Source organism: Procambarus clarkii, chromosome 53, assembly GCF_040958095.1.
Source record: "Procambarus clarkii isolate CNS0578487 chromosome 53, FALCON_Pclarkii_2.0, whole genome shotgun sequence".
Classification (NCBI taxonomy): domain Eukaryota; kingdom Metazoa; phylum Arthropoda; class Malacostraca; order Decapoda; family Cambaridae; genus Procambarus; species Procambarus clarkii.
The window spans coordinates 12,834,217-12,854,234 of record NC_091202.1 but is presented as its reverse complement, the minus strand read 5'-3'; the positions used below and the strand labels follow the sequence as shown (position 1 = coordinate 12,854,234).

The 20,018-nt window shown below is 37.9% G+C and overlaps 1 protein-coding gene across 1 annotated transcript in view; it reads right to left on the bottom strand.

Moving 5' to 3' along the window:
• LOC123767224 (DBH-like monooxygenase protein 1) overlaps positions 1–18,977 on the bottom strand; it is a 117,406-nt gene extending 98,429 nt beyond the window's left edge. The window contains exons 1-2 of the mRNA XM_069304728.1: positions 18,870–18,977; positions 17,211–17,394 (exon numbers count right to left, since the gene is read on the bottom strand). Of these exons, the coding sequence (XP_069160829.1) occupies positions 17,211–17,393 (183 nt within the window). The 5' untranslated portion in view covers position 17,394; positions 18,870–18,977. The remainder of the gene's footprint in view (positions 1–17,210; positions 17,395–18,869) is intronic.
• Positions 18,978–20,018: the final 1,041 nt, after the last annotated feature.

Below are 20,018 nucleotides of genomic sequence, written 5' to 3'. Positions count from 1 at the left end.
AACAAACGTCAAAACTGATTAACGACACATCAGGAGTGACTGGGAAACTATTTAGTTTGGCAAATAATTCAAGTGAATTGGTCAAATGAGAAGAGGAAATAGTTCCTAACAATGGGGACAAGATTTTGGAAAGCAATTTAGAAAGCTTGTAAGAAATGGATCCCACAGAACTGATGATAGGCCTCATGGGATTGTTAGGTTTATGCGTCTTGACAAGTCCATAGAGATATGATAATGAAGGTGATGGGGTAGTAAATTGCTTAAGAAGACCTTTATGTTTTACTTAACAACTTCCTCAAGCTGCTATTGAAGAACTTGATGATGTCCTCAAGATGATTTTTCCTGAGTTTAATGTATGCTGAAGAATCTTGGAGATCATTCATTTTCGAAATATATTCCTCCTTGTTTAGAATAACATTAGTGCTGGATTTATCAGCCATAGTTATATGAATGGAGGGGTCGGCTCTTAACTCCTGTAAGCTTCGTCAGAACCTTTCAGGGAAATTGTTTGTTTGAGGGATCAACATTGAACCATAAACAATACATTTAAAAAGGTTTAGGTTTTGTGGAGAGAGAGAGAGAGTTTTGTTTTTCACCTGTAACAATGAACTAGCAATCTTAACTGCAGAAGGTTGATTTGAAATGGCAAATGACATACCATAACCCAAAGCATAGCCGAGGCTATGCTTTGGGTAAGACAATGTCTTGGACAATGTCTAAGACAATGTAAAACAATATCTTAGTGAACAAGTTGTACCCAAGTCTCTGCTACCTGCCCGTCTCATCAAATTTGGTGATCAACCGTTCAGTGATTTCTGTGCTACCATTTTGAAAAAACACATTGAAGTTACAAAATGGCTCTGGTTACCTCTGAGGAGTCAACCAACACAACACTTGTAACCCCAATTAGACTATTTTAGAGGAACTTCTTTTCGACGGCTCATAAAACGGAGGAAAGGGTCCCGAAAGATATTGTTGATAGGAACGTCATCCCTTCAGACAAAAATCAGAAAATTCAATTCATATTTTATTATAAAACCAAAAAAACGGCCAATCTACTCATGAAAAATTCCCGAGACAAAAAGCAGAACGCTTTTAAGGAGACCAAAAGCGTCTATGCCTTTAAATGCCCACTTGGGGACTGTAAGCCCCAATCAACTCAGTATATAGGCAAGACAACAACGTCTCTTTCCAGGCGACTAAAAATGCATAAGCAACATGGTGCCATCAGGGAACATATAATCTCTTCTCACAACCAGACAATCACCAGAGAAATCTTAGCAAACAACATAGAAATCATCAATAGGTACAGCGATAGCAGGCGGCTCGACATCAGCGAGGCACTACACATTAACACCAGCAATCAACAGCCAATTAATGCACAACTATATTGTACCCAATTCAATGCATTCTATGGGCCAAAAGCCCTCTGCAATTACTTCCATTCTCATGTACCCACTTCACCCAATACCCACCTCACCCAAACCAATAAAAAGTGAGGATTATGTTAAATGTTTCATACACTGTGCATTGAATGTATCATAAATGTTATTCATTAGTGAAGTGTTAAGTGTAAAGAAGTCTTTGGGAATGTAAGAAGCCTTACGAAACGCTTCTAAGCATCAGACCATTAATAAAAATTGAGTTTTGGAGAATTGATATTTTCATTACCACTGTCAGTGAAGAAAACATAAGAAATATTGAAAAAATTTGTGTTAGAATAATTAATCTTACTTTTTCGGTCATATTCAACAACATATATATATATATATATATATATATATATATATATATATATATATATATATATATATATATATATATATATATATATATATATATATATATATACTAGTATATTTTGTAGCAGTCTTTCCTGTAGACATATATTATTAAATATGACCGAAAAAGTAAGATTAATATATATATATATATATATATATATATGTATATATATATATATATATATATATATATATATACATATATATATATATATATATATATATATATATATATATACACATATATATATATATATACCTTCTCTCCCCACCCCCCGGACATAACCTTATGTTCGTTTTCGTCTACCCGCTTCTGCACAAGACATAAAATTATGTCCCCATAAAAATTAATTGTATAAAATTCAATTTTAATCTGATTTACTTTGGGTTTGTTTCAATCTGCGCGCCATGAAGTTCTCTTTTTCGCCACTAGGCCAAGTGGCACGTCGGCCTACGCGGTCACGTGACTGGCCCATTGTTTCCTTGTCACATGTAGTAGGTCGATCACGGTCCCCTCGCACGCCAAACTCGAGCGGTTGTCAGCAGTTTTACCCGTTCCCGTGTGTATTATACCCAATACATTCATCAACAATGGATCCAGGTCAAGGCTCAAGCCGGTCTACGCCCAAGGGAGCGCCCAGGTCCTCTTTCGAGGACAAAATAAGTATGATTTATCGGAAGTACAGCCGAGTGAAACTCACACCCACAAAAATTCCAGGTTTCGTGGAAGCTTTATCCGAGGTTGAGTATGATGAAGGTGATGTTGAGGGAGTTGAAGGTGATTTGGATTATTACAACGAGTATAGTGGTGTTCAGGGCCATGCAGTGAATGATACAGCAACGAATGATTAGGAGACCGAGAACCTCACCGAGGAGGAGGAGGCACCGCTACCCCCTCCTCCTCCTCCTCCAACAAGGCGCACACGTGGTGCATGTAAACCACCTAGAAAGCTAACTACCCGAAATGTTTCTCGTCGTAAGAAAACACGACAAACTTTGCAAAGTGGTTCTAGCAGTGATCTAAGCATGGAATTTCTAAGTGTTGAGGAAAGTGAGGAAGATTCATCCAAGCCTCCTCAAAGGCGTACACGTCCAGTACGTACTTCTCAGCCTAGGGCTAGTGATGGCTGGAGTCGTGGCAACACTCCCCCAATTATTGATGATGTTACCGGAACGCCTGGCCTCACCATTCCCCAACCTACTAGTGCACTAGCATTTATTCAATTGTTCATTACTCGAGCCCTGATTGAATTCTTGACAACTGAAACTAATTTGTACGCCTCGCAGATATTCCGGATAGCCAATGAAAATGTCTCAGATATTTGGAAACAAGTGAAGGTAAAAGAAATGGCGAGATTTTTTGGGCTATGCATATTGATGGGAATAAACAGGCTCCCAACTATGAGGATGTATTGGCGAACAGGAAAACCATGGCATGTTTGTTTCTTCAACTTGTTTATGACGACGAAACGTTTCCAGCATATAAACCAATTTTCCATACATTCAATAACAATGCAGTGCCCTTGAACAATACTGATAAGTTGATAAAAGTGAGGCCAGTGATGGATTATTTGAAAGAGAGGTTTGCAGAAGTTTACATCCCCAAGAAAGAGTTGTGTTTAGATGAAGGTACAATGGCATGGCGTGGCCCACTATCGTTCAAAGTGTACAATCCAAACAAACCAGACAAGTATGGTGTGAAACTATATATGCTTGCTGAATCAGTATTTGGATACATATATAACTTTGACGTATACTCAGGTATTGGTAAGGCGATAATGGAAACAGTAACGGGGTTGATTCAGCCTTTAGTGAACAAGGGTTACCATTTGTACATGGATAATTACTACAACTCGGTTAACCTAACAGAGAAGTTGAGAGAACTTAGGGTGTACACATGTGGCACAATTAGACTGCTACGTGGCGCCCCAAAGGAATTGCAAGCTCTAGCCAAGGGTAGACTTCCACTGGATATCACCGTATACCGCCGAAAAGATAACACATTCCTTCTACTGTGGAAAGACAAGCGAGTGGTCTCAATCATTACCAACATCCACAATGCAGACACTCAGCAAGTTCAGCGAAGGAAACGAATTCGCAAACGCGACAGAACAAGTGAGCTACAGCAGGTAACAGTGAACAAACCTACTGCAATTTGCGAGTACAATAAGTTCATGAAAGGTGTGGACCACTTCGATCAAATGGTGAAGTATTACCATTTTACCAGGAAAACTCACAAGTGGACCAAAAAGATAACGTTTTATTTCCTGCAAATGGCATTGCATAATGCCTTTGTTTTGTACAAATACAACACAACTGATCGAAAAAAGCTAACATTGCTACAGTTCCACGAGGTAGCAATTTGGTCCCTATTGCACTGGGACCCGGAAGATTGGCCTCAAACAGCAACAGTATCTCAACACTTGCGGCACACTCCAGACATAAATGATGACACAGGTCCTGCCTATGCTGACGCCGCGCAAACTCCCGGACCATCTGGTGTGAGGCGGTCTTTGTTCACTTCAACACCTCAAGCTGAAGCAGCAACAGAATCAGACCCCGAGATGTCTGGCACACTGCCATTTGACGAGACGGTTTTGACAGATGACTCTGACTCAAATGTTGAACCTCCAGCGAGAAGACAAGGGAGTATTGTTGATTCTGAAAATCGCATGAACTACAAACTGAAACATGAACTTTACAGAATGCCCAAACGTCTCAAGTGTCATGCATGCGCACAGTCAGGTAAAAGGAAGGACACCAACAACGGATGCAGGACCTGTAACGTTGCACTCTGTGTTATTCCCTGCTACACCAATTATTGCCGGAAAAGGGTGTGTTGGGTGGTGAAGAAGTAACCACCCGCAACAGCTTCACTCCACCTACAAAACATCTGTTGAGCAACTTCAGGAATGTTGACCTGAAGAAGGTGGTGTGGAGAAAAAATGCTCAAATTACTGTTCCACAATCAGTTTTTCCTTGGTAAGTACACCTATTTGGTCCAAGTTTGTGTTGTATAATTTAGTGCGTGTGTTTTGATACCAGAATGAACACTGTATTACATAAACTGCCGTAAGTAGACTCGAAACTTCATAGAATTTTGTATGGGTGTAGCCCTTGTGTGCATGAGTGTCCCAAACGGGTTGTAGTTGGGTGATTTTAGCCGTTTATACTGGTAATGCTTCCCCCATATCATGTATTATATGCATTTGTCTGTTTAGGGAATTTTATTCCGATCAATGTACAACCAAAAATAACTGTGTGCAACAAGTATAGACTTTACAAACATAACAACAGTAAAAACATTTCGTTGGTGTTTGACGCTCACTGGTATGTTCCAGCGTTGTTTTATATTTGGCGCTAATCTAACTTACACTTTGTTGATCTTTTTTACCTACGTGCTCATAGAACATTCTATTGCAAACAAATTGGCACAAAAATGAATGACGTACATAGACAAATAATGTTAGGACAGTGAAATAAGTATAAACTTTCAAAGCACTGTATCACACATGTGTCTTCCCCTCAATGATACTGGGTACCAGTTCGGCCACTTCCCACACTCTTGCGGGTGGGCCGCGACCATAATTCTACTTTTATATTCATCTCTCTGTGTTGGGAATTTCATTGCGAGTCCATTGATACCAAAATTAACGCTGTAGGACAAGTGTGGAGTTGACAACAATCCCAAGAGTAGAAACATTTTGTTGCTGTTTGGCTCTCACGGCGAGTCATCTACGTAGTTATTTATTTGGTGCTGGTATCCCTATACCTTTGGTGATCTTTTTTACTTATGTTCTTCTAGAAAAGTTTATTGCAAACACATTGGCACCAAAATGAAATACGTAGCTCAAGAACTCATGTCAGGAGAGTAAAAAGAGTATACACATTTTTGTTTTGCCACTTAAGCTTCAAAAACGCTGCGCCCACATACCACTTTTTTTAACGTTGCCCAGAGCCTGAAAGTGCTATTAGGCAAATCGGACCTTGCATAGTAGGCCGAGAAGTGTGTTCTGGCTACTAGGTACGACATATGTTTATATATATATATATATATATATATATATATATATATATATATATATATATATATATATATATATATATATATATATAATGTCGTACCTAGTAGCCAGAACGCACTTCTCAGCCTACTATGCAAGGCCCGATTTGCCTAATAAGCTAAGTTTTCATGAATTAATTTTTTTTCGACTACCTAACCTACCTAACCTAACCTAACCTAACTTTTTCGGCTACCTAACCTAACCTAACCTATAAAGATAGGTTAGGTTAGGTTAGGTAGGGTTGGTTAGGTTCGGTCATATATCTACGTTAATTTTAACTCAAATAAAAAAAAATTGACCTCATACATAATGAAATGGGTAGCTTTATCATTTCATAAGAAAAAAAATAGAGAAAATATATTAATTTAGGAAAACTTGGCTTATTAGGCAAATCGGGCCTTGCATAGTAGGCTGAGAAGTGAGTTCTGGCTACTAGGTACGACATATATATATATATATATATATATATATATATATATATATATATATATATATATATATATATATATATATATATATATGACAATGTCAGACCACGGAGGAAAATCGAAACTGGAATTTCCTTAAGTACTTTCGTATATTAATACATCTTCAGAAGGAGTGGTTTTACAGGTCGAGTACTGGGCATAAATAGGCAAGAGAGAATGGTGGAGTGAGGTGAGGTACAATAAGTGGACACAAATATGAGCCGCACAAAAACTCCAGAGGGCCTATTGGCCCTTACGATGCAGCTCCCATTCATAACCTGAATGGGGTCTTAATGATTCATAACCTGAAATGACAGTCTGACACTGTCACATTTTTAATCACGTGTTTATTTTTCATGATTTACACACATAATGAGAACTACGCGCTCTTTCGCTATGCAGCTCTCTCAGACTGCTTCCTAAGTGACCATTCTTCACTACTCTACTAGTGAAAGCACACTGCACTCCCCTCAAATTCCTGAAACAATGTCTTTGTGAGCAAGTTGTACCCAAGTGTTTGCTACCTGCCCGTCTCCTCAAATTAGGTGATGAACCGTTCAAAGATTTCTGTGCTACCATTTTGAAAAAACACATTGAAGTTACAAGATCAAGTGAACGTTTTGTTTTCAAAACCTGGATACAGCAAAAAAGGAACTTTCATCACGCAATACCTTTGGACTGGAAAAATCTTCTGATGGATGAAATATATAGTGACTTACGCAGAAAAATTAATCAGTTACAGAAAATTCTAAAGTGCAAGTTAGAAAGTCTGATTAAAAACAGTGATTGGACAAAGAAATCCAATCCAAACAACGTGTTGAATTTGTCATCCGAGACGATATGTGAAAATGTGGTTTCTGCTTTGGGTTATGGTATGTCATTTGCCATTTCAAATCAACCTTCTGCAGTTAAGATTGCTAGTTCATTGTTACAGCTTGAAAAACAAAACTCTCTCTCTCTCCACAAAACCTAATTCTGGAAAAAGGTATTGTTTATGGTTCAATGTTGATCCCTCAAACAAACAATTTCCCTGGAAGGTTCAGACGAAGCTTACAGGAGTTAAGAGCCGACCCCTCCATTCATATAACTATGGCTGATAAATCCAGCACTATTGTTATTCTAAACAAGGAGGAATATATTTCGAAAATGAATGATCTCCTCCAAGATTCTTCAACATACACTAAACTCAGGAAAAATCCGCTTGAGGGCATCATCAAGTTCTTCAATAGCAGCTTGAGGAAGTGGTTAAGTAAACATAAAGGTCTTCTTAAGCAATTTAGTACCCCATCACCTTCATTATCATATCTCTATGGACTTGTCAAGACGCATAAACCTAACAATCCCATGAGGCCTATCATCAGTTCTGTGGGATCCTTTTCTTACAAGCTTTCTAAATGACTTACCAAAATCTTGTCCCCATTGTTAGGAACTATTTCCTCTTCTCATTTGACCAATTCTCTTGAATTAGTTAACAAATTGAATAGTGTTCCAGTCACTCCTGATGTAAAGTTAATCAGTTTTGACGTTTGTTCCTTGTTTACAAAGGTGCCCGTTGATGATATTCTCGATTATCTTGCTCGTGAACTTATGAGCCATGTTTTACCTCTTTCTGCTGATATTATTGTCAATCTTGTTAAGTTGTGCATTAAAGAATGTTAATTTACCTTTAATAATGAGTTTTATTTACAGACTTTTGGAATAGCAATGGGGAATCCTTTATCGCCATTGCTTTCAAACTTGTACATGGAATTCTTCGAAAAGAAATTTGTTTCAAAAATTACCCCTGGAATCATTCCATGGTTTAGATATGTTGATGATATTTTGTGTATATGGACTTCAGACGTAAACACAGACGAATTTGTAGCCAAACTTAATGACCAAGTCACCTCTATGAAATTTACTATGGAGACTGAAATTGATAAATGTTTGCCATTCCTAGATGTACTTATTCATAGGGAAGACTTTTCACTAAAGTTTAGTGTCTACAGAAAACCTACGAATAATTTATCTTATGTTCATTATTTTTCAGGGCATAGATACAAGGTGAAAAATCATTTTTTTCTTCAATGTATCTAAGAGCTGTTCGAGTTGTGAGTCCAGAATTCTTAGATGAAGAGTTTAAGAATATTGATTCGATCGGTTTCAAGCTTTGTTACCCACTGAATTTTTTGGAAGTTTGCCGTAGCAAAGCACGTCGTACATATTATAATAATATATGCAGAGAAAAAATTCGCCCAAAGAATGTGTTATGTTTACCATACTTCTCTGGGTTTGAGAATATTGTCAAGGCCTTGAAACTTTTTGATATACATGTATTGTTTAGCTATGAACATACTGTTGGTAAGCTATTAGTTAGAAACAGCCCTCGTAGTGATAATTGTGTCATTTATAAAATACCTTGTAAAGACTGTAATAAGTTCTATGTTGGGCAAACATCTAAAGATTTGAAATGTAGACTTTCGCAACATAAATACTCTGTAAGACATGGCCAATTGTCTAATGCCTTGTTCGTTCATTGGTCAGAAGATGCTCACCAAATTCATTGGGAGATGGCTTCTTCAATAACGAATTGTGAAGCACTTTTAACAGAAACATAATTTAATCTGCTTTGATACAGATCACAAAAGAAAGTATTTTGAACATTAGCAGTGGTTTATATAACTTAGATCCATTTTTAATTGATCAATTAAAGGGCGATTTGAGTAGGATCATTGTAACACATTTGTCTCACTAATTCATTGTGAATATTTACTATTTTATGCTATGATTATCCATGCATGGGCCTGTGTGTGGTTATGAATGGGAGCTGCATCGTATGGGCCAATAGGCCCTCTGCAGTTTTTGTTCGGCTCATTTGTGTCCACTTATTGTACCTCACCTCACTCCACCATTCTCTCTTGCCTATTTATGCCCAGTACTCGACCTGTAAAACCACTCCTTCTGAAGATGTATTAATATACGAAAGTACTTAAGGAAATTCCTGTTTCAATTTTCCTCCGTGGTCTGACACTGTCACATTTTTTTTCACGTGTTTATTTTTCGTGATACACACACACACACACACACATATATATATATATATATATATATATATATATATATATATATATATATATATATGTCGTACCTAGTAGCCAGAACTCACTTCTCAGCCTACTATGCAAGGCCCGATTTGCCTAACAAGCCAAGTTTTCATGAATTAATTGTTTTTCGACTACCTAACCTACCTAACCTAACCTAACCTAACTTTTTCTGCTACCTAACCTAACCTAACCTATAGAGATAGGTTAGGTTACGTTAGGTAGGGTTGGTTAGGTTTGGTCATATATCTAGGTTAATTTTAACTCCAATAAAAAGAATTGATTTCATATATAATGAAATATGTAGCTTTATCATTTCATAAGAAAAAAATTAGAGAAAATATATTAATTCAGGAAAACTTGGCTTATTAGGCAAATCGGGCCTTGCATAGTAGGCTGAGAAGTGCGTTCTGGCTACTAGGTACGACATATATATATATATATATATATATATATATATATATATATATATATATATATATATATATATATATATATATACATATATATATACATATACATATAAATATACGTATATATTAGTATATTTTGGTAGCAGTCTTTCCTGTAGACATATATTATTAAATATGACCGAAAAAGTAAGATTAATAATTCTAACACGAATTTTCTCAATCTTTCGTACATTTCTTTTCACTCTTGGAGGTAATTCAAAAATCAATTCTCCAAAATTCATTTTTTTATTTCTAGTCTGACGCGACACTTGAGCGCGTTTCGTAAAACTTATTACACTTTCAAAGACTTTAGTTAACATATACACAACTGAATAGAACTTACTGAATAGAATAGAACATCTCCGATTTTGTTTATATCTACATTTGAGTGAGGTGGATGGGGTGAGGTGGTATTTAATAAGGTATTAATTTCATCAACAGAAGCCAGAACATGAAACAATGGGTATTGAATAGAAGTGATTGTAGAAAGCCTATTGGTCCATATTTTTTGATGCTTCTATATTGGAGCGGAGTCTTGAGGTGGGTAGAATATAGTTGTGCATTAATTGGCTGTTGATTGCTGGTGTTGACTTCTTGATGTGTAATGCCTCGCAAACGTCAAGCCGCCTGCTATCGCTGTATCTATCGATGATTTCTGTGTTGTTTACTAGGATTTCTCTAACGATGGTTTGGTTGTGGGAAGAGATTATATGTTCCTTAATGGAGCCCTGTTGCTTATGCATCGTTAAACGCCTAGAAAGAGATGTTGTTGTCTTGCCTATATACTGGGTTTTTTGGAGCTTACAGTCCCCAAGAGGGCATTTGAAGGCATAGACGACGTTAGTCTCTTTTAAAGCGTTCTGTTTTGTGTCTGGAGAGTTTCTCATGAGTAGGCTGGCCGTTTTTCTGGTTTTATAGTAAATCGTCAGTTGTATCCTCTGATTATTGTCTGTAGGGATAACGTTTCTATTAACAATATCTTTCAGGACCCTTTCCTCCGTTTTATGAGCTGTGGAAAAGAAGTTCCTGTAAAATAGTCTAATAGGGGGTATAGGTGTTGTGTTGGTTTTCTCTTCAGAGGTTGCATGGCATTTCACTTTCCTTCTTATGATGTCTTCGACGAAACCATTGGAGAAGCCGTTGTTGAATAGGACCTGCCCTACCCTACAGAGTTCTTCGTCGACTTGCTTCCATTCTGAGCTGTGGCTGAGAGCACAGTCGACATATGCGTTAACAACACTCCTCTTGTACCTATCTGGGCAGTCGCTTTTGGCATTTAGGCACATTCCTATGTTCGTTTCCTTAGTGTAGACTGCAGTGTGGAAACCTCCGCTCTTTTCCATGACTGTTACATCTAGAAAGGGCAGCTTCCCATCCTTTTCCATCTCGTAAGTGAAACGCAGCACGGAACTCCGCTCAAATGCCTCCTTCAACTCCTGCAGATGTCTGACATCAGGTACCTGTGTAAAAATGTCGTCAACATACCTGCAGTATATGGCCGGTTTCATGTTCATGTCGACTAAGACTTTTTGCTCGATGGTACCCATGTAGAAGTTTGCAAACAGGACACCTAGGGGAGAACCCATGGCGACCCCATCTACTTGCTTATACATGTGCCCATCCGGGCTCAAGAAGGGTGCCTCTTTAGTACAAGCTTGGAGTAGTTTCCTTAGGATATTTTCTGGTATGTCAAGAGGAGTACAGGCTGGATCACGATACACTCTGTCGGCTATCATCCCGATTGTCTCGTCCACTGGTACGTTAGTGAACAGCGATTCTACGTCCAACGAGGCTCTTATTTCTGTGGCCCGTGTGCCCCGCAGTAAGTCAACAAATTCCTTTGGCGACTTCAGGCTGAAGGCACAAGGGACATAAGGAGTCAACAGGCCGTTGAGTCGCTTCGCTAGTCTGTACGTGGGTGTAGGTATCTGGCTAATGATTGGCCGAAGTGGGTTTCCAAGCTTGTGTGTCTTGACATTTCCATACGCATATCCAGGTTTATATTCCCCAATAATCTTTGGCAGGTGGAGTCCTGATTTCTTGGCGTTCACAGTTTCGATTAGTCTGTTGACCTTTGCTTTCAATTCGGCTGTAGTGTCCTTCGTTACCCTTTGGAATTTAGTTTGGTCAGAGAGTATGAGGTTCATTTTCGCCAGATATTCGTCTTTTTTAAGAATGACGTATATTGGCGACTTGTCACCTCTTCTGACAACTATCTCCTTGTTCTCACGAAGGCTTTTGGCTGCCGCTTTGAGCTCGGGGGACAGTATGGTGCTTCTGTAATTGCCTCGATTCTTTCCTCCTTCCGCAATAAGTTCTGCTTGTAAGGTATCTTTGGTAGTGACTTTCTTTTGTGTCTCGAGGTCGAATATGTCGTCCAACAGAATTTCCAACTCCACTTTCCCGGCCATCTCACTCGGTCTGGACATAACGTGACAGTTTATGCCCAGATTTAGGAGAGTGACTTGGTCCTCAGTGAGGTTAATTCCTGCAAGGTTCAGGAAGCCATCTTTTGGTCGTGGAATTGCCATAGGTCCTCCATATAACGTTGTTAGTTTCTTGATAATCCTTGTTTCAGTGCTGAGGTGATGTCGGTCTGTGAGGATGTCGAGGTGTTGTTCAATGCGGGTACGGATACTTTCGTCGATGTTGCTATTTCTCCACTCGTTCGTAGCCTGAAGTAGTTGCGTTTTGTTGTCTTTGATTTCATTCTCTGCCTTGTATATCTGATCACGAATCAGATCCTGGCGATATTTTATCGTGAAGGCTTGATTCCTTGCTGCTGGGTCGTGCATTTTAATATTAGTATATTTTGGTAGCAGTCTTTCCTGTAGACATATATTATTAAATATGACCGAAAAAGTAAGATTAATAATTCTAACACGAATTTTCTCAATCTTTCGTACATTTCTTTTCACTGTTGGAGGTAATTCAAAAATCAATTCTCCAAAATTCATTTTTTTATTTCTAGTCTGACGCGACACTTGAGCGCGTTTCGTAAAACTTATTACATTTTCAAAGACTTTAGTTAACATATACACAACTGAATAGAACTTACTGAATAGAATAGAACATCTCCGATTTTGTTTATATCTACATTTGAGTGAGGTGGATGGGGTGAGGTGGTATTTAATAAGGTATTAATTTCATCAACAGAAGCCAGAACATGAAACAATGGGTATTGAATAGAAGTGATTGTAGAAAGCCTATTGGTCCATATTTCTTGATGCTTCTATATTGGAACAGAGTCTTGAGGTGGGTAGAATATAGTTGTGCATTAATTGGCTGTTGATTGCTGGTGTTGACTTCTTGATGTGTAATGCCTCGCAAACGTCAAGCCATGGGTTCTCCCCTAGGTGTCCTGTTTGCAAACTTCTACATGGGTACAATCGAGCAAAAAGTCTTAGTCGACATGAACATGAAACCGGCCATATACTGCAGGTATGTTGACGACATTTTTACACAGGTACCTTATGTCAGACATCTACAGGAGTTGAAGGAGGCATTTGAGCGGAGTTCCGTGCTGCGTTTCACTTACGAGATGGAAAAGGATGGGAAGCTGCCCTTTCTAGATGTAACAGTCATGGAAAAGAGCGGAGGTTTCCACACTGCAGTCTACACTAAGGAAACGAACATAGGAATGTGCCTAAATGCCAAAAGCGACTGCCCAGATAGGTACAAGAGGAGTGTTGTTAACGCATATGTCGACCGTGCTCTCAGCCACAGCTCAGAATGGAAGCAAGTCGACGAAGTACTCTGTAGGGTAAGGCAGGTCCTAGTCAACAACGGCTTCTCCAATGGTTTCGTCGAAGACATCATAAGAAGGAAAGTGAAACGCCATGCAACCTCTGAAGAGACAACCAACACAACACCTATACCCCCTATTAGACTATTTTACAGGAACTTCTTTTCCACAGCTCATAAAACGGAGGAAAGGGTCCTGAAAGATATTGTTAATAGAAACGTTATCCCTACAGACAAAAATTAGAGGATACAACTGACGATTTACTATAAAACCAGAAAAACGGCCAGCCTACTCATGAGAAACTCTCCAGACACAAAACAGAACGCTTTAAAAGAGACTAACGTCGTCTATGCCTTCAAATGCCCTCTTGGGGACTGTAAGCTCCAAAAAAACCAGTATATAGGCAAGACAACAACATCTCTTTCTAGGCGTTTAACAATGCATAAGCAACAGGGCTCCATTAAGGAACATATAATCTCTTCCCACAACCAAACCATCGCCAGAGAAATCCTAGTAAACAACACAGAAATCATCGATAGATACAGCGATAGCAGGCGGCTTGACGTTTGCGAGGCATTACACATCAAGAAGTCAACACCAGCAATCGACAGCCAATTAATGCACAACTATATTCTACCCACCTCAAGACTCCGCTCCAATATAGAAGCATCAAGAAATTTGGACCAATAGGCTTTCTACAATCACTTCTATTCAATACCCATTGTTTCATGTTCTGGCTTGTGTTGATGAAATTAATACCTTATTAAATACCACCTCACCCCATCCACCTCACTCAAATGTAGATATAAACAAAATCGGAGATGTTCTATTCTATTCAGTAAGTTCTATTCAGTTGTGTATATGTTAACTAAAGTCTTTGAAAATGTAATAAGTTTTACGAAACGCGCTCAAGTGTAGCGTCAGACTAGAAATAAAAAAATGAATTTTGGAGAATTGATTTTTGAATTACCTCCAACAGTGAAAAGAAATGTACGAAAAATTGAGAAAATTCGTGTTAGAATTATTAATCTTACTTTTTCGGTCATATTTAATAATATATGTATACATATATATATATATATATATATATATATATATATATATATATATATATATATATATATATATATATGTCGTACCTAATAGCCAGAACGCACTTCTCAGCCAACTATGCATGGCCCGATTTGCCTAATAAGCCAAGTTTTCCTGAATTAATATATTTTTTCTAATTTTTTTCTTATGAAATGATAAAGCTACCCATTTCATTATGTATGAGGTCAATTTTTTTTATTGGAGTTAAAATTAACGTAGATATATGACCGAACCTAACCAACCCTACCTAACCTAACCTAACCTATCTCTATCGGTTAGGTTAGGTTAGGTAGCAGAAAAAGTTAGGTTAGGTTAGGTTAGGTAGGTTAGGTCGTCGAAAAAACATTAATTCATGAAAACTTGACTTATTAGGCAAATCGGGCCATGCATAGTTGGCTGAGAAGTGCGTTCTGGCTATTAGGTACGACATATATATATATATATATATATATATATATATATATATATATATATATATATATATATATATATATGTGTGTGTGTGTGTGTGTTGTACCTAATAGCTAGAACGTCGTACTCGGCTTACTATGCAAGACCAGATTTGCCTAATAGGCCAAGTTTTCCTGAATTTATATATTTTTCTAACTTTTTTATGAAATGGTAAATCTGTCCATTTCATTATGTATGAGTTACATTTTTTTAAATTTGAGTTAAAACTAACATATATATATAATCGAACCTAACCAACTCTACGTAACCTAATTTAACCTTTCTTAACCTAACCTAAACTAACAAAACTAAGTCAATAAATTATGTTCCTAATATAATATAATAATAATTGCAATGAACTAGTTGGAAACAATTTATTGAAAATAAAGAAAAATATTCGGCCTATTAGGCAAATCGGGCCTTGCATAGTAGGCCGAGAAGTGCGTTCTGGCTACTAGGTACGACATATATATATATATATATATATATACATATATACATATATATATATATATATATATATATATATATATATATATATATATATATATATATATATATATATATGTCGTACCTAGTAGCCAGAACGCACTTCTCAGCCTACTATGCAAGACCCGATTTGCCTAATAAGCCAAGTTTTCATGATTTAATTATTTTACAACTACCTAACCTACCTAACCTAACCTAACCTAACTTTTTTTGCTACCTAACCTAACCTAACCTATAAAGATAGGTTAGGTTAGGTTAGGTAGGGTTGGTTAGGTTCGGTCATATTTGTACGTTAATTTTAACTCCAATAAAAAAGAAATGACCTCATACATTATGAAATGGGTAGCTTTATCATTTCATAAGAAAAAAATTAGAGAAAATATATTAATTCATGAAAACTTGGCCTATTAGGCAAATCGGGCCTTGCATAGTAGGCCAAAAAGTGCGTTCTGGCTACTAGGTACGACATATATATATATATATATATATATATATATATATATATATATATATATATATATATATATATATATATATATATATATATATATATATATATGTCGTATCTAGTAGCCAGAACGCACTTCTCGGCCTACTATGCAAGGCCCGATTTGCCTAATAAGCCAGGTTTTCCTGAATTAATATATTTTCTGTAATTTTTTCTTATGAAATGATAAAGCTACCCATTTCATTATGTATGAGGTCAATTTTTTTTATTGGAGTTAAAATTAACGTAGATATACGACCAAACCTAACCAACCCTACCTAACCTAACCTAACCTATCTTTATAAGTTAGGTTAGGTTAGGTAGCCGAAAAAGTTAGGTTAGGTTAGGTTAGGTAGGTTAGGTTAGGTAGGTTAGGTAGTCGAAAAACAATTAATTCAGGAAAACTTGGCTTATTAGGCAAATCGGGCCTTGCATAGTAGGCCGAGAAGTGCGTTCCGGCTACTAGGTACGACATATATATATATATATATATATATATATATATATATATATATATATATATATATATATATATATATATGTCGTACCTAGTAGCCAGAACGTACTTCTGAGCCTACTATGCAAGGCCCAATTTGCCTAATTAGCCAAGTTTTCATGAATTAATTGTTTTTCGACTACCTAACCTACCTAACCTCACCTAACCTAACTTTTTCGGCTTCCTAACCTAACCTAACCTATAAAGATAGGTTAGGTTAGGTTAGGTAGGGTTGGTTAGGTTTGGTCATATATCTACATTAATTTTAACTCCAATAAAAAAAATTTGACCTCATACATAATGAAATGGGAAGCTTTATCATTTCATAAGAAAAAAATTAGAGAAAATATATTACTTCAAGAAAACTTGGCTTATTAGGCAAATCGGGCCATGCATAGTAGGCTGAGAAGAGCGTTTTGGCTACTAGGTACGACATATATATATATATATATAGATAGCGTGTTTCCAGGTTATATTATTAATAATAAGAATAAAGTAAAAAAAAATACAACATTGTATACGAGACTGCTCGCTGACAGATTTGAAAACATAAACCCAACCAACAAACTAGAGGACACATCTCCACAACAATGGCGAGACTAACCTGAACTTCAAATACGACATCCTTCTCTCTGGGCGTCCACTGCATTACGTAGGCGCCGTCCTGGTCGAGGAGAGCCCTGTGCTCTAAGTGAGGAAGCTTCAGCTCCTCGTCCACCCTAACGCCAAGAGTCGCGCCATGACATGCCACCAGAACCACCAAGGCTGTCCAACCCCAACTAGCCATCCTGGAAGGACAACAATTCCATTTTCTCTTTCAGAGATTGATCACCGTATTCTTTTAAGGACTTGCAGATATATATAATAAGTTTTTAAATGCTTGACTTGTTTACAATACCCATACCAAGTGTGAGGCAATAATATGATATTCATAATTGTGCTTTTAGCCATGATAGAATAACAACTGGTCCCAACAACAACCAGTCGTGGTAACAAGCGGTCCTAAAGTTATTCGCCCACGTAGCAGACGATCCCAGACACAGTCAGAAATTTCTAACATATAGTGTCTTCAAGAATGATATTTTCTAAATTTTGATTAAAAATTGATACATATTACAATTGTATACAAGTTAGGTAGAGGTTAGTCGGTTAGGTTCTGTTGGGAATTATTTGTGCTTGAGTACGAGGGTGAAGCACTTAGAATGAAGCAATGATCGAGTACAGTTCAAACACTAGTAGTGAGTCGTGCAACCACTTGTCATTCATCAATACGTGGTTTGACAGCCGGATTAACGAGCATCTGGCCTTAGTATATGAGGATGGGCTGCGGGCTGTTATAGGAGACCCTCAACAGAGTACCTTCAATCTTTTCTTAAACAGCGCTGTGATCTATTCTTGCGTTCGAGTCACACCTCTGTAAATGCACCATAAACGTATTGCAAGCGTAAATAATTGCCAAAAGAACCATAACACCGAATGTCAGTTTTAACACAATAAATTAAAAGTGACTTGTGCATCTTAGGAGTCGGGTTTAGCTGGAACGCCAGAGCTTAATAACTGGCTGACTCAACTGATCATACTCGAATCTTTTTTAGAAAAGTTTTTTTGCACTTTTCGAATTGCTTCACCAGTGAATTTTAATCCCAAATAATTTCTAATGGGGCAAAAACTAACTTTGGCCTATTATGCGTAATATTAATTTGTATTTTTAATAATATCATTAATTCCACCATCCTGAATTCTGAACATCTGCTTTTTTATTGAACATGGCCACTGGATTGAATGTCTTTGATGACTGGTTGGGCAAAAATACCAATACTCTTATAAGTTAATCGTCCATCCACTTGGATAGAGAGAAGGTCCTGCTGCTCGTAGTGCTGGTTTTTAATCCCCGATGGTTCGAGTGGATAGTCACTATTCCTTGACATCCTTTCCAGCTCCGTGTCCTCACATCCCTTCCAAGTGCTATAATAGTCAAACTTTCTTTAGCACTATCCTCTCATAATTAAACTAATTTGGAAGCATTAAATGAAGTATTTCTGGCTAAACATCTATCTCTTTACTCTTCTCTATCACTTACAGTCGATCATTTTATAGTTATTGATTTATTTATGATGTGTTGTCAGTTATTTTGGTTGTGCTAGAGATACCGCCGATATCAGTGTGAGGGATCCGTTAGCTTCAAATGAACGGTTCCAACTCACATAAAGCAGTAAGATGTGCTAATACAATCTAACTGTTCGGCAATAGTCATTGACGCTACCTTTATCCTAGAAGGTCTTCCACCGGCGAGTGTGTGTTGTCGACGCGGCTTTCAAACTCACAATAAAACGCCATTAAAAAGCTATGGAGGCCGGCCAGGGAGCGCGAGGTGGACCTTGTACTGTGGAAGTTAACAGTCATCATTATTGTGTGAGAATTCTGGTGGTGATGGGGGAGATGGTTAAGGTTTCAGGAGAATATATAACCTTAGTTAATACGTGCGTTGTGGCCCATATATGGCCGGGTGTGTGGGTGTGGGTGTCCATAGATACACATTCTCTGCTTCGTAGGTGAGGGCTCACTGTGTCTCGTCTCTCCTCATTCAGCCAACTGATTTTTTGAATCCTAAGCCTTTGAGTTTTATTGTATCTGTTTTCAAATACATTTTATATTTATCTTTCTCCACTAATTATCTGCCCAACCACTTGGGCTGGAAGGAAGAGTGTCGGTCTCGCTTCATGCAAGTTTGGGTTCAATCCCCGACCCTCCACAAGTGGTTGAGCATCATTTCCTTCCCTCCCGTTCCAACCCAAAATCTTTACCTGCCTCCTTCCCAGTGCAATATAGTCATAACGACTTTGTGCTCTCTCCTTATAGTTCCCTTCCCTTCCACTAATTGTCTCCGCAATACGATCACATTCTTGACCTACTCTGTGAAGACGTCTCGCTTCCTCATTATGGTACAAGGCTTCAACCTTCGCTCCTCATCCTGATCCCTCCTGTGTGCTCCGTGGGTCCTGGTTCCTCCAATGTGCTCTGTGAACTCTGTGAACTCTGTGCTGTTCCTCCATTGTTCTCTGTGAATACATGGGAGGGACCCACAGTCACACCCATGTGTTCGGTGGGTCCTGGTCCCTCCTATATGCTCCGCCCTCAACGTAGTCAACCAGGACGGTTGACGACGTTGACTACGTAGACGGTTGACTGGTTGACAACGTTCGCACTGCGACTATGAACTCATTCGTATAGTGACTACATAGTCAACCATCCCGGTTGACTATGTAGTCACATGGATCCAGGATCCTTCAAGAAAGAAGGATCTTTCGTAGACCAGAATCCTTCATGAAACGAACAGAGAGAAAGATCTAGTAGTTGATATCACACCAAACCTGTCTCCTGAAGCCCACATAAATAGAATAACATCTGTGGC